The sequence below is a fragment of the Oryzias latipes genome, chromosome 10 (assembly GCF_002234675.1).
Source record: "Oryzias latipes chromosome 10, ASM223467v1".
In the NCBI taxonomy this organism is placed as follows: domain Eukaryota; kingdom Metazoa; phylum Chordata; class Actinopteri; order Beloniformes; family Adrianichthyidae; genus Oryzias; species Oryzias latipes.
Window position 1 is genome coordinate 26,977,149 of NC_019868.2, and position 24,124 is coordinate 27,001,272.

The 24,124-nt window shown below is 40.9% G+C and overlaps 1 protein-coding gene across 4 annotated transcripts; it reads left to right on the forward strand.

Moving 5' to 3' along the window:
* Positions 1-441: 441 nt before the first annotated feature.
* On the forward strand, positions 442-24,027 carry lpar4 (lysophosphatidic acid receptor 4). 4 transcript variants are annotated; one of them, XR_002873931.1, is made up of 6 exons: positions 442-760; positions 6,811-7,576; positions 7,658-12,777; positions 12,877-13,029; positions 13,120-13,218; positions 22,358-22,386. XR_002873931.1 is itself a non-coding variant. In XM_011480535.3 (6 exons), exons 4-6 carry the CDS (start codon positions 22,398-22,400, stop codon positions 23,875-23,877), a joined length of 1,254 nt encoding a protein of 417 aa, XP_011478837.1. In that variant the 5' UTR covers positions 10,986-12,777; positions 12,860-13,029; positions 13,120-13,218; positions 22,358-22,397; the 3' UTR covers positions 23,878-24,027.
* Positions 24,028-24,124: the final 97 nt, after the last annotated feature.

The following is a 24,124-nucleotide window of genomic DNA, read 5'->3' on the forward strand; positions in this document are numbered from 1 at the left end:
TAAAGTGCGTGTTCCGTGTCTGGATTTTTCTTTGATTAATTTTCAAAATGTCGTGCATGGTGTATAATGCTGTCACTTTACACACCATTGGGAAGCACTTCATTTGTCACATTCAAAAGATGCTGCAGTCACAACTTGTCATTTTGACGACACTGACACTTTCATAGACATAAAAATGCCAATGAAGATCAAACGATAGATAGATAGATAGATAGATAGATAGATAGATAGATAGATAGATAGATAGATAGATAGATAGATAGATAGATAGATAGATAGATAGATAGATAGATAGATAGATAGATAGATAGATAGATAGATAGATAGATAGATAGATAGATAGATAGATAGATGTGTTTTTCCAGCCTTCCCTCTCGTAAGAGGTATTCCCGCCCCCGTCGTGATGCTTTTGTCTCGTTTCCTTTCCATGCACGCGCGCTCTGCGCGCACTAACCCCCTGCGCAATGACCAACACTCCGTCCGGCTGAGCACTGCAGGCGCGGACTGTGATGCGGTCAGCCTGGAGGAGCGAGTCTCTGTGATTAACGGGAAAAGTCGGCGTAGCTTAGTAGAACCGGGTCGTTCTTCAGTAGGTAGTTTGGCTCGTGGGGTGGGGGTGGGGGGAGCTCGGGACTCCAGATGGTCCCGTTTGGAGGCTGAGGAGCTGCGACGCGTTCAGGTGAAGCGGTCTGGAGTTAGTTTCTTGACAGCTGCGCCTCGGGCAAACATCAGCGGGCTGTCACCATCCGTTCAGCTGCCCGTGAGTGTCCTTTCTATTTCGAATTGATGCTTTAAGCACGCATGAGATCAGCGAAAGTTATTTGTGGCTCTCAAGATGTTATTATACAAACTTTAGCAATATCTACAGAACCCCAACAGCATTTAGTTACTTTCTGATTCTATAAAAGAGCTAAATGTAAAACTTTTTAAATGAAAATAAAAAATAGATCAGTATGGGGACAACAAATAGGTTGGTTAAAGTAAATTATTATTGTGGCAAATTACATTTACAAATCCATTCTATTAGTGGTATTTCTCTACAGTGTGGTGTTAAAACAGTCAATTTTGTATTTATACAAAATGAATTGGTTTTTTAAATAATTCATCAACCTCTACTGTGACATTAAAGAATAATGATTCTTTAATGCCAATGATTTTAAAGCTTTTGACACATTTTTTAAGAACATGAATGAAGTCAATGCTTTGGGGAAAACAGCTACATACATTTAAAACATTTCCTAAAGGGAAAAAAGCAGGTGAAATGTTTTCAATCTTCAAAATATTGTTGCACAAATAGAATTTTTTTTTTTTTTTGCAGGTTTGAGATTTCCTTAAAGTGCTTTTGTTTCTGAGCAAAGTGTCACATTCCAGACAAACGTTCCTGTTTGTTTGCCCGTTTCCTCTCTAATAACAGTTTGGTAGACGCTCTTTGAAGAGCGTCCATGTGCTTTCCATCCTCACCGTCTCTCCGTCTTCCTCCTCCTGACGCTTGAGAGAAAGGAACAGCTGGATGGGAGCTCAGCTCGGGTTTGATCTGTTCATATCAGCGGGTCCTGGAGGCCCCCTTCTGTCACTGCCAGTGGGTGGGTGGGGAGGGACCCTGTAACTTTGCAGCTGTCCGCAGCACAGCCGAAATCCACACACACAGACAGACACACTGAGGGCTAAAACCCCTCTGCGGGACTCCTGGTAATCCACGAAGTGCTTACCTCTGCTCCAGATCTGCAGCAGAGGGTGACGCTCCTCTTAGTTTGGGACAAAGACCCCGAACCCGTCTGTGGTTTTTGGAGCCCAGGCTCCATGAGCAGAAGATAAAGCTGGTGCTTCGGCAGGACTGACAAACTTTAATGTCACATTTTAAAGTAAAACAAAGAGTTTATGATGTTTTTCTTTTACAAAAAGAACACTTTGGGCTGTTATTTTAAGAAAGTGACAGCAAGTGTGCCTTTGGCCCAGATGGGTACAGTGAGGGCATTGTGAGAGCTGGGAAAAGCCTCGCAGGAGGCGTGTGAAATCGCAGTAAAGATGTCACATTGCAGCTGGCACCGGACGAGACCATTGCTTTTGAGCTCCAGTGTGCACAACGTGGAGTGCATGTGCCAGAGAGGGACCACCTCGCCGCTGGGTGAGCTCTGTTGCGTAACAAAGATAAGGCCACTTTAGCTTATTAAACGGGGGGGTTCTGCTGTAATTTAGACTTGCTCTCCCATGAAGCTGGAGGACTTTAGATGAAAATCAGAAAAGTTTTTATTCAATTAATTCTGAATTAAAGTTTTGGAGAAAAAAACATGACAAATCAGCTTCATGCCACACTCCCGTGTTTAACCCGATGGATCACCGTGGCAATGCTCCAGAAGCCAAATTTGACAGGAAAACTCCTTAAAAAGTCATTTAAATGTTCTACGCTTAAGCTGAATGCTATTTTTTAGGTCAGTGTGTGCTCGTGGTTAGGAGTTTATTTGCTGATAAGACTTCAGAAGACTACAGTTTGTCACTAAATTGAAAAATTTGCCTTTTTCTGCTGTTGTGGCACCGCTAGATAACTTCTGAGCTAAAAGCAAACATATTGGGTTTCTCTTTCTGATTGCATCACTAACTCCAAGTCAAGAGCTTTTATTTGTCTTTTTTTTTTAACTATTATTAATAGGTTAAAAAATAGATAAACAATAAGCAGTTGCTTCAGTCTTGGGATATATATATATATATATATATATATATATATATATATATATATATATATATATATATATATATATATATATATATAAAATAATAAAAAATAAGGTAAATACTTATAAACTTTAGGCTTTTTTGGCTATATTTGCTTGCTTTTCATGCTAGTTACATAACATACTACGTAACATACTAGTTAGAAATAACCCAAGAAATAACCCAAATTAGGTTGTTTTTTCACCAACTCTGAGGTTAAAGAGGGAATAATATTTTGCTGGGTTATTTTAACTATAAGGGGAAAAAAACTCAGGAAAAACAACTACAAATAGGTTAAAATGAAATCCCTATAACTGCCAAAAAAAAAAATAGTATTTTTTCAGAAAGTAACCCAAAATATGAACATGAATAACCTAAGAATTGGATAAAAAAATTATATTCTAAGTGTTTTAAGACTGTGTTTGGCCTTTTTTTGATTTGTTTTGTTTAAGTTAAATGTAAATAATCCACATTTGTTTGAGGTGAAATACTAAAACTGTTCATGTACAATGAGAAACTCCCTTAAAAGAGTATCTACACAATGATTAGCATGAACAACACTCCAAGTTCTGAGAAAAACAGGATGTGTTTGTAAGCAGACTGATTCTAATCAAACTATCAGACTCTTCAATAATAAGTCACTTAGTGAAATTGAATTAGTCGTAATAGAAACAGTGATAACGCGAAGAGAGACGAGTTAAGTGGTTTCCCTCCTAAAGCAGCGCGTCAGCGAAGAAGCTGAGCTGTCCAAGCTCCTCACATTCCTCACACATTTCTAGTTCCTGCTCTGACATCACACGTTCAAGTTCAGCTTTAGGTAAACAAGCTGTGAGTGCATTGTCTTTCCCCGCCTTGTTTGTTTATGCAATAAGAGCTATTGTGTTTTGTAATAATGAGAGCTGCTCCTCGCTGGACTTCCTCCATGCAGAGTTATTTTGTTTTGTGCTTCTGTGGTGGGAAGTGAAATTTCGGCCAAGAACTTTAACACTGGATTGTGAAGGAAAGTAGATCTGCAGCCGTGGAAACTTCTGCTGGAGTGCAATGAGTTTCACTGTCATGTGGGCTAAAGCGAGACTTGCACCGTGTTGTGTGTTGATTCCAAATATGTGTGCTTCTTGTGTTAGTGTTGTAGTTGGTTCAAGTTCAGCTTGGAGAGCTTATGTCGTGTTGTTTTTCCACTTGGTAATCTTTAAAACCCACTCAAAGGCTACGTTCACACTGCAGGCTGAAACCACCCAATTCCGATTTTTTTTGCCCCTATCCGACCTGTATCTGATCTTTTTGTGACAGTCTGAACGACACAGATCCGATCTTTTCAAATGCGACCCAGGCCACTTGGGTATGTGGTCCTGAAACCGATACGTATCCCATCTTTTGAAATGCGACCTCCGTCTGAACGGCCAGGCCACATGTATCCGACCCATACGTCATCGACACGCTACAAACGTCATAATTCTGCGTTGAAATAGGCGAACGAGAACATAAACATCAACCACGGTGCTGCTGAGACCAGTCAGTGGAAGGGAAGCGAGGTCACCGATTGGATTAATATTCAGGCCAAACTCAAGGGCTCTCATCGCACCCGGGCGGTTTTTGAAAAGATTTCCGGCGAAATGGCCGAGCGTGGTGTTGAACCTTTCCGGGATGACTTTTTTTTCCCCCTTTCAGACCGTGGTCAGAAGCGCGGGGGACCCAAGGCGGATCCTCCTCCGGGGTTCACTTCCCCGTTCGGACCCTCAGATTCTCCATGATTCTCCAGAACGGGTTAAAAAAGAGTCCATAGCATTTATTCTGGGGGAAACCTTTTATTACCGTTCTCCTACCTCCGTAACACACAACATGAATGCGCGCCCCCACTGCCCCTCAGAAAGGAGACAGAGCGTGCAGCGCAGAAGAGCGCTGCACGCTCTCTCTCCTCTCTCTTATACACACACGCGCGCGCGCGTTGCCCCAGCACACACACATCCCCATTTCCCAACAGATCCCGGCTCCAATGCCTTCTTAAAATGAAAAGATTGTAATTGTGCTGCTCCTTTGGGAAAATAAATGTAATAACACAAAAAGAGCTCCGCTGTTGACAACACTGTTGTTGACATCCATTGTTAACGTTGGCTACTTCAACAGACAACGCGTGACGTCGTTCACAGTTGCGTACTCTTTTTCAAAAAATCGGAATTGAGCATTAAGCCCTGCAGTGTGAACGTAGCCTTTGTGGTCCCACTCATCTTTTAATGATGATTATGCAGTTTTTTTAGCCCCCTCCCAAAAAGAAAACAAACGTTTTTTTGTTTTCTAAGACATAGTCTCTGCAGAGCGACGGAATTTACAGGAATTTACCTCCAAGTTGTGGGTGGAACTGTTGGTGCGGAACTCATTTCCCATCACCCATCACAACCCCAACCTATCATTACCGGTGCAACATAAATGGCGAACAGCATTGGAGCTTTCCAGCCGTGGAGTTTTGAGCCAGATGCCAGCTCGGGCGAGGAAGTCAAAGACTTATACTGTATAGATCTTTTAGTCTGCATCAGAAAGGAGTGGAGCAGGGAGGTTTTAGCCTGTTAAGTGTAGCTTCTATGTAACAGCTACATGCTTTTTCAAACAGCCTTTTCCCCGTCTGCTCCTTACTCGCCACAATTTTAATCAAGAAATAATCAGAAACGCAAATTTAATCTTAATTTTCTTTATAAATGTCCTCCGATATCAGAAAAATGCCACCAGGACATTTTAAAACCGCCATTTTCATCTGAGCGGGTCTTTAAAACAAGCAATTTCCAGTAATGCCCTGCCTGCATTGAGGCAAGGCCTCTCTTGATTAATTATAAGCAGAATTGCTGAACTCTCTTTAAAGCCAGTGTTTTCATACATAAAGACAGATCAAACACAACTGGTCCAGTGAATTTATCACACTCTCTATTCCCAAAACCGTCTCCGTCTTTGGCCGTGATGCTTTCTGCTGCAAACACATCTCCAACTGTATTCAGACTTTCATTATAAACACGCATGTCTTTGTTAAGAGACTCCATCAGGCCATTGTTGAAACTTGCTCCAGCTACAGAAGATAACAGTGCTGTGAATGTATTTCTGTAGAACCGTTATGTGAATGCACTGGGATTCATGCTTTCAATAATACGAGCACTTGGTCAGGTCATGTTTGGAAATAAGAACTTGTTCTTAAAGACCCACTCTAATGAAAATTGTGTTTTTGATGTTTTTTTTAACAGGGTCTTGTAGCATTTTACTGATGATGGAAGACATATAGTAAGAAAACTAATCTTAAAGTCTCAGTTTTTTTTTTTAAATCAGAATGGAAAAAAAGAATCTGACCACAGCACAAACAACAGAGAGCTACAAGTTACAGAACTGAAAAGAAACTCAAAACTAAAACAGAGACACTTAAGTACTGTTCAAACAAATTGATGTAAAGTGCAGGCAGCTGTGTCCATGGAGAAGCACAGGTGTGTGGGCGGGGCCACAGCTAACCTGCACAAAAACCATATGAGTGATGGCTAAACATTACGAAAACTGATAGACTGTGTCATTGCTTGGAATATTTATTTAGTTTTATGTTTTTTGGGGGGGAATGTAAAACCAGTCTGCTGCCTTTATGCACCAAAATGTAGAGTCTTTTAATACATCCAATTGGTGGTTGTAATTATGACTTCGTCTGCGCATATATATATATATATATATATGTGTGTGTGCTAAATAAAAAAAATATTGGTAAAAATTTCCACCTGATATTTGGCTGCCTGTCAAAGTGAACTGACAGAATTCTGGGTGCTGAAACACAGAACAGACTGGTTAGCATGGATCAACAATTCCACATTAGCATGTTGAAACACTCCTCTGAGGCTCCTCATACAGTGTCCCTCTGTCTCCGCGCCCACATCTTCGTGTTGTCAGAATTGCAGATATAGAATTACGCTTTGAGGAATATTTATGAAAGCAGCACAGAATTCCTTTTTGTCATCAGTTGCATTGAAATGTGTTGTGTTAAGTTTGTTCAGTGCTCTGCATTCACAAGCTTTGTCCTGGAGGCCTGAAATGTTTTGTTGCTTACAGTGAGGAAGTCACTCTTTTTTTCTTTTCTCTCTGCAGGAGGACGAAGCAGCTGCACAGGCTTTTATCCTGACTGGCCTCATTTTAGTGTCCGATGGTGCAGGATGACTTGGAGGGGGCTTGACTTCACAGGTCCCCAATAAACCTTGGTTTCCAAGATATTGTCCCTCCTTTCAGACGGCTTGTGCTTTTGTTCTGTGGAGACTCACCCTTCGTTAGAGCTGCCGCCATGGCTAGCCTGGTGATCAATGAGACTGGAATGGAGAACTGTGGGATTGATGATTCCTTTAAGTATGACCTGTACTCTGCGGTGTACAGTGTCGTTTTCATTCTAGGTCTGATAACCAACTGCGCCGCCCTTTTTGTCTTCTGCTTCCGAATGAACATCCGCAACGAAACCACCCTGTTCATGACAAACTTGGCGTTTTCGGATTTAGTGTTTGTTTTCACGCTGCCCTTCAAGGTCTACTACAATGTCAACCGCAACTGGCCTTTTGGAGATGGCTTGTGCAAGGTTTCAGGGACCGCCTTCATCACCAACATCTACGGCAGCATGCTTTTCCTCACCTGCATCAGCGTGGACCGCTTCTTGGCTATAGTGTACCCGTTCCGTTCCCGCTCCATCCGGACGCGCAGGAATGCGGCGCTCATGTGTGCGGCCGTGTGGTTGACTATCGTAGGTGGAGGAATCTCTGTGACATTCTTCTCCACCATAAACAGCAAACACTCAGCTACCACATGCTTCGAGGGCTTCTCCAAGAACACCTGGAAGACCTACCTGTCTAAAATTACTATCTTCATTGAGGTGAATAGACGCACGCTGTGTTCCTATAAATGCACACCAGTTAGACTCAATATTTTTTTCGTGTTTTTGTTGTTCTTACAGATTGTTGGCTTCCTCTTACCACTCTTGGCCAATTTGGTGTGTTCCTCGATGGTCCTGCGAACGCTCCGCCGCCCAGTGACCGTCGCTCATGGCTGTGACAGCAAGAAACGTGTCCTGAGAATGATCGTGGTCCATCTTGGCATCTTCATCATCTGCTTCGTTCCTTATAACTCCATCCTTTTTGTGTATGCGCTGGTGCGGACCCAAGCGCTAGCGAACTGCACGGTGGAGCGCTTTGCGCGGACACTCTACCCCATTACCCTGTGCCTGGCCAGTCTCAACTGCTGTCTGGATCCTGTGGTCTATTACTTCACCTCAGAGAGCTTCCAGAAGAGCTTCGTTTTGGGAAGCAAAGGAAGCGGCTCTCGCCCCGGGAGCATTCCCCGCAGTGACGCCGAGGCTAAAGACATGCCCCACAGTCTCCCCACGGACACGCACACTGTGGCCAGCAACGGAAAAGAGACAGTGATGTCTGACAGTCAGTTGTGACTCAACGTTTCTTTCTTTTTTTTTTTTTTGCTTACTAGAAACTGCAATTAGCTGTTTGATTCTGGAAGTGGCAAACAAATAGCTTAGCAGATTAGTTAAATCCTGAGGGTAAGTCCTGAGGTATGGCCTGGGATTTTCGGATTAATCCATAACTGTTGATCTGAGGAACACTTTTTCTTTCTTGGGAGGGAACACTCAACGGAACTCAGTTCCAGCCATACGGAGAAAAACTGTTTGTTCAGGGACCCTCCAGCTCATCATCACTCAGGCTTATCGCACACTCAGTCCCGAAGATGCACTGGATTGTGCATAAGGTGTAAACTTCGGAGTAAAACATAATAAGTACTTTTGTAACACAGGTTATTTGAAAGTAAGGACTTTCTCATGGTTTTATGTCATGTTAAGGCCATGTCAGACAGCCACTACATGCACTTTGCACATTTTCCTCATATAAAACACTCTTTTGTGATACATACCATCTGTCAAGGGTTTTGGCCGACGGGTCTTCACGTGAATCTGGTTTTGAGCTGTTAAAAATTTTTGGTCGGTTAAGAATTACGGAGTTTGTGCATATTTTAAGTGTTTTATATTCAATTATTGAGTAAATCTTACGCAAGTGTGCGTGATTTTTGAGAGATGTGTACTCAAACTCATGACTGTCCACGACCGTTCTACGTACACGTATACGGAGATCATATCACGTTAAAATTACACAACTGACGCACAAATCACTAATGAATTGCAAACAGCAATAATCACACATGTTCTACGTTGATTTACGTGTTCTTTGTGTGGTTTATTTGTCTTCTTTGGTGGATTTCAGAATCAGCTTTATTGGCCAAATACGCTGCATGTACAAGGAATTTGGCTTCGGTGTCTTTAATGTGGTTCATTCATGAAACATCTGTGAAAATTATACATAGACCACAACTTTTCTTACTTTTTTCACGTATGTTCATGTATGACCAATTGTGTGCAATATGCGCAAAATGTGCGTGTTGGCTGTGTGACATGGGCTCTAGACATGAGCGCCTGAATGGTGTGTTGATAATGCTGGTATGTCCCGGCCTTGAACTGACAAAGTTTCATGTTGTTAAAAGTTTTATTTCCCTCATCAAAGCTCCTCTGTCAGCTTGAACCCAAACATGAACTTGCAGAGGAGTTTGTCTTTCTCTTGTGTTTCTGTTGTGCAAGTCTTCCTCACTGAGCAGGGCAGCCCTGATTCAGTGGAGGACCTTGGTCTGCATGCCGTGTCGCAGGCCAAATGCTTATTATGGCTGAACCAATGGACCATTGTTTTCCCCTGAATGAGTGCTCTCTGTCTTAATCTGGCCTTAGACTGCAGATCTGCTCACAGTCTTTTACAGGCAACAAACATGTTCACATTCCAAAGTACGGTTGAACAGTCGTGACTGTTTATCCACAAAGTTGCCTTCTTACACAACGCAGTAATGAGTGAAGAGATCCTCAAGTGTGAGAACTGCTGAATTTGCATGCAGGTTTTTTTTTAATACGTCTGTCAGAAATGTCTTCAGTCTGATGCCTTTATAATGCAGTCCTAACAGGATGTAAGACCTGCCAAAATAAACATTTTCAGAGGATAATTTTGTTAAACATGTTGTGCATTGAGGTTCAGACTAAAGACTAAAATTTCACCTCCGACTATAAAACTGGGTTTTATCATTTGTAACCATTGAAATGTTTGCCTTTCTGAAAATGGATATGTAGCTATTAAAGTCAAACTCTGATCATCTTTTAACTATTTTCAAAGTGTTCCCAGAGGTCTTTTAATCCCGATAATGACATTTTTAGAATTCACCTCTGATTTGTAGGCTGGATTGTTGGTGTGGGGTAAGCCCACCCCCACATCCCATCATCCATTTGTTTACCTGCTTTTACACTAGCTTACAACCCCTCAAAACCCCAACTAAACATTATCAGTGCAACAAAAATGGTGAGGAATATCAGAGCCATATAGTTTTTAACCAGATGCCAGCTCGGAGAGGAAAACAAAAAAATGTACATGGATCTAATCGTTTATAAGTGGATGCCGCTTAGCAGGAAGCTTCTGGCTTGGCGTTGAAGGTCCCACGTCCCAACTACGAGCATTTTCCAACCGCATTTTGTGTCTGCTCCTGATTTACAACAATTTGAATAAAGAAACATTCAGAAATGCAATTTGAAGCTTACCTTTCTCTATAGATGTCTTCCATCACCAGCTAAATGCGACAAGAACATGTTGGAGTGGTTCTTTAATAACAAACATTTGAACACATCCTAAAGCTGAAAATATGATGGCAAAATAAATTCCATTTCCGATTTAAACATCTGTGTCAACAGCAAGGGACGTCTGATCTCTGAAAATGACAAAGCATGTTTAATCCCTAAATGAAGTAATGAAGACCCAAATCGTTGCTAACACTTCTGCTAATTTCTTCCTCCTTTGTTATTTTGGGAGGTTGACCATGGCCTAAGAGCTGAGGAAAGCTTGATATTGCAAAAGGACGACATTAAATGCAAAGACTGGTGCAGAAAAAAAAGCTAAATTGTGAATCATGGAAACAACTTGCAGTGTAAAGTAGCGGGAGAAAATCTTGATATGATTAAAAATGACAGAAAAGGCCAAAAAGTATCTAGTTGCTAAAGGCGTAATACTGAATTCTAATGTGAACCAACTGTGAAATGTTGTGTTGAAGAACCAATGACTGTATAGGAGAACTGGACTGAGTGACTTCTCCCCCCTGGTGTTTCAAACAGGAAGTACCCGCTGGACCCGCAGTGATTATATTTGTCAAAAAAACATTCTTGCTTTGTTACCTTTTTAACATGTTCTCGATCATTTTATTTTCATTATATTATTCCTTTAGTCCAAGAAATTAAAGTTATAAACTGGCCAATCGGATGCCCCAATAAAAGTAGGTGGTCTCCCCTCAAACATTCAAATGTTGGCACAGACCAATTTGGACCAATCGCTACTTACTAATGATTTCTGGTTCCAATATGGCGGCGACCTTATTGCAAAATACTGGCGACTGAATTGAGTTCTTGTTGTTGGAACTGGAAGCAAGTCATTTTTCTATGGGCGACGTCACACTCACTGAGTCCATTTCTCATATGCAATAATTGGTACGTAGTAATTCGCTACCAGCTGTTCCCTAATTCATGCAAACCAGGAAGTACTGAAGGTTGCAGTTCCTCAAAAGACCATAGGAGGCCGCTGTCAGAAAAGAGCAATTTTCCACTGAATCCCATGTTAAAAGGCAGATTTTAAACCAAAAGTGAATGCATGTGTACAGCTTGTTGTCAAACACTTTTATTTTTGTTCATTTCTCTGTTTCCATATTTTAGAATCAATTGTTGTGATTATGTTAGAAGTTAAATGTGTGTATATTTTAAAGCCTGTTTTTTTAATGGCAGCTGCTCGGTTCAATGTGCACCTCCCACCTCTTACAGAATTTTTTACAGTGCAGAAACCTGTGGCTGACATTGAAAATTATCCACCCAGAGTAGCTATCTCTATTGTAGTAGTCAATTGGGAAATATTAAAGGAAATTCCAGTGCAAGATGGAAGTCTACAGAGTGTAGTTTGGCTAAAACTCAAGGTTCAGTGAGTCTGTCCGCTCTTCAGATTGTTATCCTGATAAACCGCTGTGGAAGAGTCAGAAAGCTGCAGATATTCTCCACTAAAAGTCTTTTTTTTTGTGCAACTTGTTCTTTTGTAGTGACGTTTTAAAGGCCCATTCCCAGGCCTTAACCTGTAGAAACTGCATTTTAAACAGATAGGTGAAGCTCCAGTAACCGCACTAAGCCTCTTTTTTGTCCAGGAATATTGCAGTGTGTTATTCAGAGTCACTGATAACAGTCAATGGACTCTGGAATTTGAGGTCAAGAGTAGCAGAGAGGAGGATGACAGTGCTGCAGAGGAACAAAGGGGTAGGAAATAGGAGGAGTGTAAAAGCAGGCTGGAGCTCCTCTCAGTGCTTTATTGTCGAGATCATTGTTCCAGCTCTTCAAGAGAAACAGCTCGAGTGTTTACAGGCGACCTGTTTTTGTTATGGCAGCAGGAGAACAGGAGGAACTCAGTGTTGGCTGACTCTGACACCTAGTGGACACAAGTAGGAACAGTTAAAAACTGCTATATGAACTCCAAGAACCGCTGATGTGTAGACACTGATCTGAGAAGATCCCTAAATAGCATCGCTGTGAGATTTGTGTGTGTGTGTGTGTGTGTGTGTGTGTGTGTGTGTGTGTGTGTGTGTTAATCGAAGCACAGGCATGTTTGCTTTTTTCTGAGTTCTGCATTCTTGTTCATGTTAGGTCATAGGGGTTTGTGGAGACGCGCTTAAACATGTTTGAAACTACACCATGGCTGCAGATTTTCAAGTTTAGGTTTATAAAAAAAAAAAAAAAGATTTAGAAGAAGTAAAAACTCTTCTGGCAACACTTTCCGAAATGATTGTTACGATAAACTGTAATTTAAATAACAAGGAAGTAAATTTTCTGATTGAGGAAGCAGATAAAACAGTTCAGAGTGCTTCTAAACTTCGCTCAGATGTTCCCTTAACCATTTTTGAGGGTCTGGGTTTCTCCTCCGTGGGCATCTACTGGAAGAATCTTCCGTCTTTTTAAGGGTGAGGACCACAGTTTCTTTAAATCCACCCCTTCTTGCTTGTCTTTTACCAAACGTGTGCCCAACCAGGTGTGTTTTTATAGTTCTGCTGTGTTGCTAGGGAGTCTGTGACGCATCAAACGGCAGGAAAAGGTCCTTCTGCAGACTGAGAGGGCAGAGCTTCCCCTTCGTGCACACGAATCTGAAAATCAGCTTGACAGCAGACGACAGCAGGCTTCGGCTCATCATGCAACTAAACCGCAACTGTGGCACGGTAAAGCTCACATCACATGCACCCCCCAGCTATTCGTTTGCAGAAGTTTGTCGTGGGAGCTCGATGTTGACATTGTTTCCATCCGTGCAGCTTCTGGACGAGCCTGCGTTTGTGAAACTGCTGCAGCATGTGGTCATCTCTGGATCTGGGCTCTTTGTTTTCAGACTGACAGTGACGGAAGTGGCTACGGTACTGAAACGTTTAATTTATCTCAACGCTTTCAACGGTTTTTATTTCATAATTGACCTTTTGCTAAATGTGCATGATTGAAAACAGTGCAAGTTTGAAGTGAAAGAATAGAAGTGAAACCTTTGAGCAAATTGATATAATTTACGCCTTAACTGTGAAGTTTTTTATTATTATTTTTTTATTTTTTTAATGGATCCGTGTATTTTTAAAGTCACACATTATCCTTAAATATTTAACCTCTGTGGTCTAAAGTCAAGTGTGAGTATTGCAAAATGTTTCAGGTTGTGTTGCTGCCTGTGGTGAAACTGCTCCACCAACTGCCCATAAGGCTGCAGCGTAAATCATGTCGTGGTACCAACTGAAAAAACAGCTTTTTGTTCCTCTTGTAAGGTTTCCATAGGAAGGGCGAGGACCTTTCTTGATGGTAGAAGGAAGAGAGATCTTTCTATGATAATCAGAGTTAACGCTCAGCTGTGCTTCTATTTCCTGATGAAACCGTTAGCATTTTTCGTATGTGCCTCAGTTTCTGGTGGCACGGTAAGTCCCTGCTTGATCTGTCGCTCGTATGTTCTATCTATGCAGAGCCTATCATGTGAAAAAGAGGGCTTTCGCTTTTATGAAACGTGACATTTCAATGGATGTGGTTTCTGCCAAATTTATGAGCCTAGGTCAATAAATTAGCAGAAAAAAATATACAAAAAATAAGGACCTTCCTCCACTGTGGAGGTATTTAAGAAAAAAAAAATCATCTTTTTAGTAAAGCCTTTATGCAGTTTTTACTTGTCCACATGTCTGTGACAGACTGGCGACCTGTCTAGGGTGTTCCCTGCCTTCGCCCACAAGTGGCCAGGATAGGCTCCAGCAGCCCCGTGACCCCGAAAGGGAAAAACGGACTAAAGATGAATTAATGAATGTTTTAATTTAATTTTGTTCCATTTAACTTAAAAGTACTTGTGGGATGTGTATGTGTTAGGTTTTTACACGTCTTTATTTATTTAATGTTAGTTTATTATTATTATTTTCTATGTTTACTATTTTTTTACTTTCAATTATCTATTTTATTATGGGAAGCACTTTGAGATGCTTTGTAGCAGGAAAAGTTCCATACAAATAAAGTTGAATTTGAATTTATTGTTTAGGGAAAGAAATCTGTTTAATATATTGTGGTTTAAAACATAAAACTTGATGCATTCTTGTTTTTAGCTCGTTTTTTCCAGTTATGAGCAGCTTTGAACGGGAATTTTTTGTCAATAGGTATCAAGATCTGCTTCATTAAAGGCCTGAACATCAAAGGAGAATTGAAATCAGAGTTCTTCTTGTTCATTTGTTTGTTTGTTTTTTTAATTATGAGCATGCAAATAAAATCGGATACGAGTTGCGGAAAATAAAAATATGTATTTTTGCATTGAATCATAACATTCTGTTTTAATTGAAATAGTTTGGCTGAAATTATCGTAAATCAATGAACACCGATTATTTTAGCCACAAAGCCTGACTCAAAATGAAATAGGCACAAAAAGTAGGAAGATATATTAACACAAAAGGTTGTATTTACTCCTTAAAGTACAAAATAAATAAATAAGTGATATGTATGTTTGTTTTCTAAATATTGGTTGCATGGAGGTTTATCGGTTAGCACCTTTGCCTCACAGTGTGAACATTCTGGTTTAAGCCTTTCTGTGTGGGGTTTGCATGTTCTCCTGAATATGTTTGTGCAGCATTTAATAGTCTATGCAGGAAAAAAAAAGTTCTGTTATCAGAAACGTTTACTATCATATCATCTGCAACATCTCATTTTTGGATTCTCCTAGAAAAGTTCAATTTTTTTTCATTTTCTCTAGGTAATGGGAAAGTATGTTGATTGTCCCGAAATAAACGGTATACAATTTTAAACATTTTTTTTAGCAAAACGTTTACCACTTAATGTTCTCTGAGACCTTGGTTTGAATGAGTCATGTTAGAAAAACTGTGTTCTTAACATGTTCTTGTGGCATTTTTCCAATGAAAGATGATAATATGTTGAGAAAATGTAGCTCAAAATGATTATTTCTTTATTCAAATCGTAAATCAGGAGCAGACGAAAAAACGCCATTGGAAAAAGAGATTATTTGTGACGTCGAAAATACACCAGGCGTGCCACAAGTTCCTGGCTCCGCCCTTTTTTTGATGCATCCGCTTGTAGACGGCCAGATCCACGTACGTCTTTGTTTTCCTCATCTGAGCTGGAATCTGGATCTAAACTGTACGGCTGGAAGGTTCCAATGTTGCTAGCCGTTTTTGCAGGAGAGCGTGTAAACAGAGAGCTCTCAGCAACGAGGAGGGGGAGGGGGACCGGGGCTGCTCTGTATCAACGGAAAACGATCTTCAGAAAAAGATCTTCATCAACCTCAAGTGCTACAGGAAGATTGTTTCTTTGCAACCCTTTCAAGTTAAACCTACGTGTTTAGGTTTTATTTTAGGATTTTATTTTATTTTTTACTTTATTTACCATGTTGTTTTTAGGAAGAAAAGAGGAGAAGGGGCAAACACTTTTCTACCTATTTTGGACGTTTGTCACACGTTGAAATGTTGTAGATGGTCAAATTGTGATATTACACAAAGATTGCTTCAGCGAGTTAAAACAATTTTTCAACATATCAGTTTTCTAGGGGGAAATGACCACTCGGCTAAAAATAAAGTGTCATTTTCTCCTAATTTAGTTTCCTTCCTTTTTTTATATTTTCAATTGAGTGGCACTCCTGGTCTATAAATAGGAAGTCAAGTCACAAAACCCATAGCTAAGAATTAAATCTATTCATAACACAAGATAATGCACAATAATTATATTACTGTTATTGCACAGCTGGGATCTTAAGCCTGAACCTTCATGGTTTTCTAGAACCAAAGTTAGCAATTATGCCTAAGTTTTTTTTATGAAGAATTAATGCTGATCCCTTGTTTTAATGTTTAATGTATAAAGATTTCACCTGAAATCTACTATTTTCTTCTCCTCGTGTGTTTATTGAAGCTTATGGATTCAAACATTATCCAACATGACAAACAAGAAAAAATGAGAGAGGTGGATTCCCAGGCCAAAGCGTTCACTTCATAGATTATTGTAAAAAAAATAACAATAAAAGGTAACCCTGAAGGACAGCAAAGAGTCTTATTTTTGCCAACTCAGCTGAAATTACACAAGTTGAGGCCCAGCAGGGAACTTGTTTCTTCTCACACAGCAAGTTGGGGTGTAACTCCGTTTGACTCACCGTGGTGAAAAGGTGATAATCTGAGAGGTATTTTCTCCTTCACCAGATTCACCTCAGTGAAAGCAGCTGGACAAAGTTCAGCAAGTATAAAAAAAAAAAAAATCTATTTATTTGGAGCGATAGTGAAACTCGGCAGGACTGAGTTGCTGACTCATCCAGGAAGTTATCAAAAAAAAAAAAATAGTATGTAAAGAACTGCAGGCCTCACTATTGACTTTTTTGTCAATAAATTTTACCAATTAAAAAATAAATAAATAAGTAAAAACAATGATCAACAAGATGAAGAAGCAATGACTCTGCCGATTAAAAGGATCACAAAATCTAGATTATTCCTGAGGTTGCAGGACACAATAGTTTGTGAATGTTGTTCTGTGGATGAGGTAGAAGTTAAAAAAATAAATAAAAAAAATGAAGTCAACTTTTGCTGTTTGCATTAAGCGTCTCATTAATTCCCAGGAGGAAATCGCAGTCACAGTCGCTCACAGGGGACGCGTTCAGGGACGCTTTCTACCTGAAATTTCCAAAGACGAACTTCACCGTCAATTAGTCATGCTGGAATGCAGTTGCCTTAAACCAGGGATTTTTAACATTTTTTCGAGCCACAGAGCGGTTCAATGATTTATATTTATGAGGCCGAAGAGGGGGTGCGATTTTTTATTTAAACTTCCAGTTTCGTCTTAACTCTTGAGGGTAAAGTTTGTCTTCATCCTCTGTAAAAAAATCTCTGTAGCTGCTTTAAACCTCACCTGTACACTAGATTTTGTGTAGGAACCGTCAACATTTTACCGTCAAAGTGGAAGCCAATAAATAAATAAATAAATGAAACCTCGTCTGACTTCCCACTAGACAAAGGTAAGCAATTGACTGGGCCCCTGACACCTGAACACTTGAAAAATTATTTCCATGCCCATCATTATTTGACTCTGTCAAAAAATAAAATAAAATGAAAACTACAATGTGAAAGTGTTTTGTCTCTCCCCGTCTGCCTCCAGAAATGGAATATTCCAAAAATAGAATAACAGCAAGTGAGCGAACAGAAAGAGACTCATTAAAGGGATTTTTTTTTAAACATGGTAAGATGAGGCATGGGTGAAAATGATCACTTTAGTGTTGATGCCATAAAAGAAAACAATCTCACTCAAAAGACTAACAATGTAAGTTAAACAGCAACAAAACTGATGTGCAGGAAGAAAGACAGAACAGGAAAAAGAAGAAGAGAACAGGGAAAGATTAAAAAAAATGATGCATTCAACCTATGTGGAAGGCCCCCATGCCAATGTCCACCTGGGGCCCACCGATCTGTTAAGTCCGGCCCTGCTTTTAAGCTGTGTCAGATACATAGAAGAAGAAAAAACTGTGACTAAAACTGGAATTTTCTAAATATTAAACATGAATAACCAGTTTGAGCAGCATTATTAGATACGTCTTTTTAACATTAATCACATGCTTGACTATTATGGTGTGTGGGAACAACTGTGGCAATAAATCTAAATTTGGGGTAAAGACTCCTGTCTGTTAAATGCACTTTACTTTTATTTACTTCTTATTAAGTCAAAGGCTCTTCTGTTTCCTCACTGGCTCTTTTATTGTGAAAAGAAACTTTCCGAATGTGTTTTTTTTTTTTCTGTTAACTTTGTTACCTTGGGGGTTTCATCGTAAGGGTTGGCGCAGTCGCTTTGAGAAAGTAGAAGCTGTATTTTCGACACGTGACAAGCCACTTGATGTGTGTCAAGAATGACTTGGATGTTGGAGAGAAAATCCAGTCGTTTTTTTTTTTTAAATAAAACCGAATCCGATTATACATAAAATGGAAAAAATATAGGTTGTGTTTTAATTCTCCCCCTCCAATTACAGACACAATAATCAATAATCTTATCTCTTCTTTTAATCTTGATTTTATGTTTTTAACTGAAACATGGCTTGACAAAAACACAGGAAACATAGTTCTAGTCGAATCAACTCCCCCCAACTACAAACATGAATCGGAAATACGAGAAAATAAAAAGGGTGGAGGCGTTTCTGCACTGTTTAGAGATAATATTGCAACCCGCAGACTATCATTTGGTGTGTTTTCATCATTTGAGTATGTGTCCTTTAAGATTGAGTTAAAACAAACTCCTCCCTTACTCTGCATAGTTATGTACAAACCTCCTCAGCACAGCCAAAGTTTTATTGATGATTTCACTGAAATGCTCTCAGTTGTGTGCACAGACTTTGATGGTCTAGTCATTACAGGTGATTTTAATGTTCATGTTGATAATGTCAATGACAGAAATGCAAAAGAGCTCAATGCTGTCCTTGAAACCTTTGGTCTAATTCAGCATGTGAGTTGCCCCACCCACAGCAGAGGGCACACTCTGGACCTGCTCATCACAAGGGGGATTACTATTTACAATGTCAGTGTGGTTGATGTCGCCCTCTCTGATCATTTCTGTGTATTCTTTGACCTGTCTGTTGCTCCCAAACCACCGCCTGGCCCTGCAGTTGTCCAAAGGAGACAAATAAATGAGAGCACTAGGGCACAGTTTGTAGAAATGATAAACCCTGAAAACGTCTCTGGTGCCAATGTTGATGAAATGCTGAATTCTGTTACTTCTAGCATCTTGAATGTTCTGGATGCCATTGCCCCTATGAAAGTTCAATTGAGAAAACATAGACAGAAAGCTCCCTGGAGGAATGATGATCTAGTCAGGGCACAGAAACAACAGTGCCGCAGAGCCGAGCGAAAGTGGCGCAAGTCAAAACTCCAGGTTCATTATGGAATATATAAGGCGGAGTTGTACGCTTATAACCAGATCTTATGCAGAACAAGGGAAAGGTACTTCTCTGAAATAATTGGAAGTTGCAGCAGCAACTCTCGTATCCTGTTCACAACAGTTAACAGATTAACTAACCCTCCAACCCAGCTACCAATAGAATTGGTTTGTACACCTAAATGTAATGAGTTTGCTGTATTTTTCAATGACAAGGTTCAGGGCATTAAAAAAGCCATCAACTCCACAACACATATAACTATCGAACGGCCACCTACTCACTCTAAGCTGACTCACTTTATACCTGTCACTGACCAAACTGTCCAAGAGACCATCACCCGTCTGAACTCGTCTACATGCTGCCTTGATGTGTTACCCACTAGATTTCTAAAGTCTGTCTTGAACAGTGTGTTGCCATCAATTACTCAAATAGTTAACATGTCTCTTCAATCTGGAATATTTCCAGAGGCCTTAAAAACTGCAGTCATTAAACCCCTCCTGAAAAAGAGCGGTCTTGATCCCACTTTACTGAATAATTACAGACCTATCTCTAATCTGCCATTTTTAGGAAAAGTCCTTGAAAAAGTTGTCTACCAACAGCTCACTGACTTTCTCTTATTAAACAATTCGTTTGATGTTTTCCAGTCAGGTTTTAGACCCCATCATAGCACAGAAAGTGCTCTTATCAAGGTAACCAACGACATCCGCCTGAACACTGATGATGGCAAAGTCACTGTCTTAATCCTGCTAGACCTGAGCGCTGCCTTTGATACTGTTGACCATGGGATCCTTTTGCACAGACTCCAAGACTGGGTTGGCATCTCTGGATCTGCCCTAAGTTGGCTCAAGTCTTATCTAGAAGACAGGAAATATTTTGTTGAAATTGGGAGTTGTGTCTCAGACTACATGGGCTTGAATTGTGGTGTGCCCCAGGGATCGATCCTGGGACCCCTTCTGTTCAACCTCTACATGCTGCCACTAGGGCAGTTAATACGCAGTAATAACATATCTTATCACAACTATGCAGATGATACTCAGATCTATGTGTCACTGACAACAGGTGAATATGGGCCGGTGGATTCTCTCAACCACTGCCTCCAACAGATCAGTGCGTGGATGCAGAACAACTTTCTCCAGCTAAACTCAGACAAGACCGAAGTTATTGTTTTTGGCCCACAGAAACAAAGAGAAATTGTCAGCAGCTACCTTCATTCTCTGTCTCTCAAACCCTCAAATCAAGTCAGAAATCTAGGGGTAATCATGGACTCTGACCTGAACTTTAACAGCCATATCAAGTCAGTAACATCAGCGGCATTTTACCACCTGAAAAACATTGCCAAAATCAAAAACATAATCTCAAAGCGAGACCTGGAGATACTTATCCATGCATTTGTCTCCAGTAGGTTAGACTACTGTAACGGCCTGCTCACCGGCCTGTCCAAACGAGCTGTAAAACAGCTTCAGTACATCCAGAATGCTGCTGCTCGAGTCCTGACCAAAACCAGGAAGTATGATCACATTAGTCCTGTGCTCAGGTCTTTGCACTGGCTCCCTGTACCTCAAAGAATAGACTTCAAAGCAGCTCTGCTTGTGTACAAGTCTCTCCATGGCCACGCACCAAAGTACATCTCTGACATGTTAGTGCCATATGAACCATCTCGTACTCTGAGGACCTCAGGGACCGGCCTCCTGTTGATTCCCAGAGTCAGAACTAAACGAGGGGAATCAGCGTTTCAATATTCTGCAGCTAAAATCTGGAACAGCCTCCCTGAAGGCGTAAGACAGGCCTCTTCTGTGTTCATGTTCAAATCTAGACTTAAAACATTTCTGTTTAGCCGTGTATATGACTGAAAGGTCCTATCTGCACCTTTCTTTCCTTCCTTTCTTTTTAAATCTTTTTTTTTTTTTTTTTTTTTTTTCTTCCTTTTCTTTTAAAATAAATTTTATGTTGATTATTTCTATGATGTATTGTGATTTTAATGCACTTTTCTGTTTTGTGAAGCACCTTGAATTACTTTGTGTACGAATTGTGCTATACAAATAAACTTGCCTTGCCTTGCCCTTGCCAGAGGCTGGTCAGTTACGGCACTTTCTAGTTTAGGAAGCAGCCTCCTTGAAGCAGTGATAACAAATTAAACCATCATAGATGCATGTCTGTCCATGACAAACTGCATCCACTGCGGACCGGTGCAAATATCCTTTTAGAATCAGGAACGATGAACAACTCTGCCGTCTTTTGTAGCTTAAAAAAGACACAGCTCTGACGTCTTCTTTTTTAACCAGAACATCTTTCAAAATAAACCAGATTAATGCTGAGACAGCAGACCAACCCTCATCACATTCCGGAATTTCCTGACATAAATTTCCTTTAAAATAAACATCGTTTCAGGGAGGGAGCAAAACAGAATCAACTAAGATCTGACCTAAACTTTTGTAAATATGTGACATCAGGGTAAAAGCTCTAAGTATACTTTTACTGGGAGATCCTCCATCGTGGTACAGCTGAGGTTTTTCCTCATTTTTAAACAAATTGACAAAAACATGCTGAGTAGAACTATAATAAGCGGTTGATGAATTAGTCACTTAAATTCACATGGATGCTCTTTGTCCTTATGATGTTTACATCATGTCACACTTGATTTGTCGAGTTCTTCTTGTCATGCACTGCATAAAAACATCCTTCTTAAAATACGGGTTTAGAAAAAATAGATGTTTTTATCTTTTTATAGGTGAAAAAATCTGCCAATAGATCTAGAATTTGTCTGGGTTAGATTTAATCAAAAAAAATGTTAAGTGCCCTTTTAAGACTAAATTTAATCTTGAAATTGGCTACAAACATTTATCTTTTAGTATATTGCTCTGATAATTGAAAATATTATGTCCTAATGTAAGCATTCATTGATAAAAAAAAGGTTTATATCTTCAATGTACAGGTAAATTTACATACATGCTAATACTTTTCCCCCAGAATGTCTTATTTTGTACACTACAACACTCCAACGTTCCCAATTTCCAGACCAAATAAAAGAAGACAAGAACTGCACATTTTATTTAAAATCTTGTTTTTTTATAGAAACAAATGACATTTTTTTTACATTTGGAAGAGTTGAACTCAACTATTCTGTGCTCTATTTCTTTCAGAAATGAACGAACAGGAGAAGCAACCAGCATAAAAGAAAAAATGACCTTGAACACGAGTGGATTTCTGAACGACTCCGCCTTATGCAACGACAACCTGACCAGCTTCAACCAGATGATGGACAGGATGTACACCTATTTCTACCTGCTGCTCTTCATCCCCGGCCTGATCCTCAACACCATTGCCCTGTGGGTCCTCTGCAGACATATCAGGTGCCCGACCGCACAGACGCTGAACGTTTTAGCTTCCACCTTGCAGGACTGAACTCTACTTTGCTTTGCTCCGACAGCAAAAGGACGAAGGCGGTGATCTTCATGATAAACCTGGCTTTGGCGGACCTGGTGCACGTCCTCTCCCTGCCTCTCAGGATTTATTATTACTTCACGCACACATGGCCTTTCGGACGCAGCATCTGCTTGTTCTGCTTCTACTTGAAGTTCTTCAACATGTACGCCTCCATCATTTTCCTGGTAAGAGGGCCAAACATTTGGATGAAACTAATTGGAGGAACAAGGAAATTCAAATAGGATTATGGGAGCGCAGGTGGCTAAAATAGCACAGAGAGCTGAACAGGAGGTCTGTCTTTCATGAAGAGCTTTTTGTTGCCTGACTCTTTCAGGTCTGCATTAGCATGCAAAGGTGCGCCTTCTTGCTCAACCCGTTCAGCGCTCGTCGCTGGAGGCGCCGTTACGACCTGGTCATCGCTGTAACCACGTGGGTCGTGGTTGGCGTGGCGTGTTCCCCCTTCATCCTGATGAGAAACGACAGCAACCCGTCGACATCAGAAGTCGCCTCCACCCAAAAACCTTCAGGATCCACGCCGTTTGCAGCCCAAAACCAGAGTACGCCTTTCATCCAAGAGTCCAGCTGTTTTAAAGACCTACCCATACGGCAGGTGTCCCAGTCTGTGGGAATCACCATGATCACTTTGTGCGAGCTGTTCGGCTTTCTGATCCCCCTCGCCCTCATCGGCTACAGCTCCTTCCGTACTGTGATGTCCCTCAGGCACAAGGAGACGCGTGATCAGAAGAGCTCGACAGTGAGTTCCTTAGCACGCAACCGCCTCCAGTCTGTCACCTCCAACTCAGACAAATATCGCGAAAAGCAGATCCGCGGTGAGAAGCAGCGCGCTCTGCAGATGGTGCTGGGTTGTTCGGCCCTCTTTCTGCTCTGCTTCGCCCCTTATCACATCAACTTCCTGCTCTACTTACTGGTTTCTCAAAACCTTATGACCCACTGTGCCACCAGGCTGGCGGTGAAGCAGTTTCACCCCATCTCCCTGTGCATGGCGAGCCTGAGCTGCTGCCTCAACCCGCTCCTTTATTACTTTCTCACCGCTGAGTTCAGGATGCACCTGGCCAGACGCACCTCTTCCTTCTCCTCGTCCATCCTGTCCTCACCGGTCACCTCCCCGACAGAGGGTCCAGCGCAGAGCAGGTTACTGAGGGGGGAGAGCACCTCCTCAAAGTGGGAGAAGCAGGAACCAGATACTTTTCTGGGAAAAAACGGATCTGGACATTAAAAGACTGTGGTCAATTTAGATTTGACTCAGAAGTTAAACTTTCCTTCACCAGAATTGATCCATCCTGAAAGCACCAAATGTTTGGTTTGGTTTCGCTTCATCTCAGAGACTGTAGTTTATTGTAAATAAAAGGCTGAACTTTGTAACCTCTCCGTTTCGCTCGTTTTTTCCTCTGCGTCTCTCGGCTCACACCGAGGTTTCCTCTTAACAAAGGGTGTTGCACACAAAATACAGGCGTGTGACGTGT

Bases quoted from the DNA above. Each gene is read 5' to 3' on its own strand.
- lpar4 (XM_011480535.3), top strand. From the start codon at position 22,398: ATGACCTTGAACACGAGTGGATTTCTGAACGACTCCGCCTTATGCAAC. The intron at 22,568-22,644 runs GTGCCCGACCGC...TTGCTCCGACAG, and splicing joins GTCCTCTGCAGACATATCAG to CAAAAGGACGAAGGCGGTGA. The intron at 22,826-22,974 runs GTAAGAGGGCCA...TGACTCTTTCAG, and splicing joins ACGCCTCCATCATTTTCCTG to GTCTGCATTAGCATGCAAAG.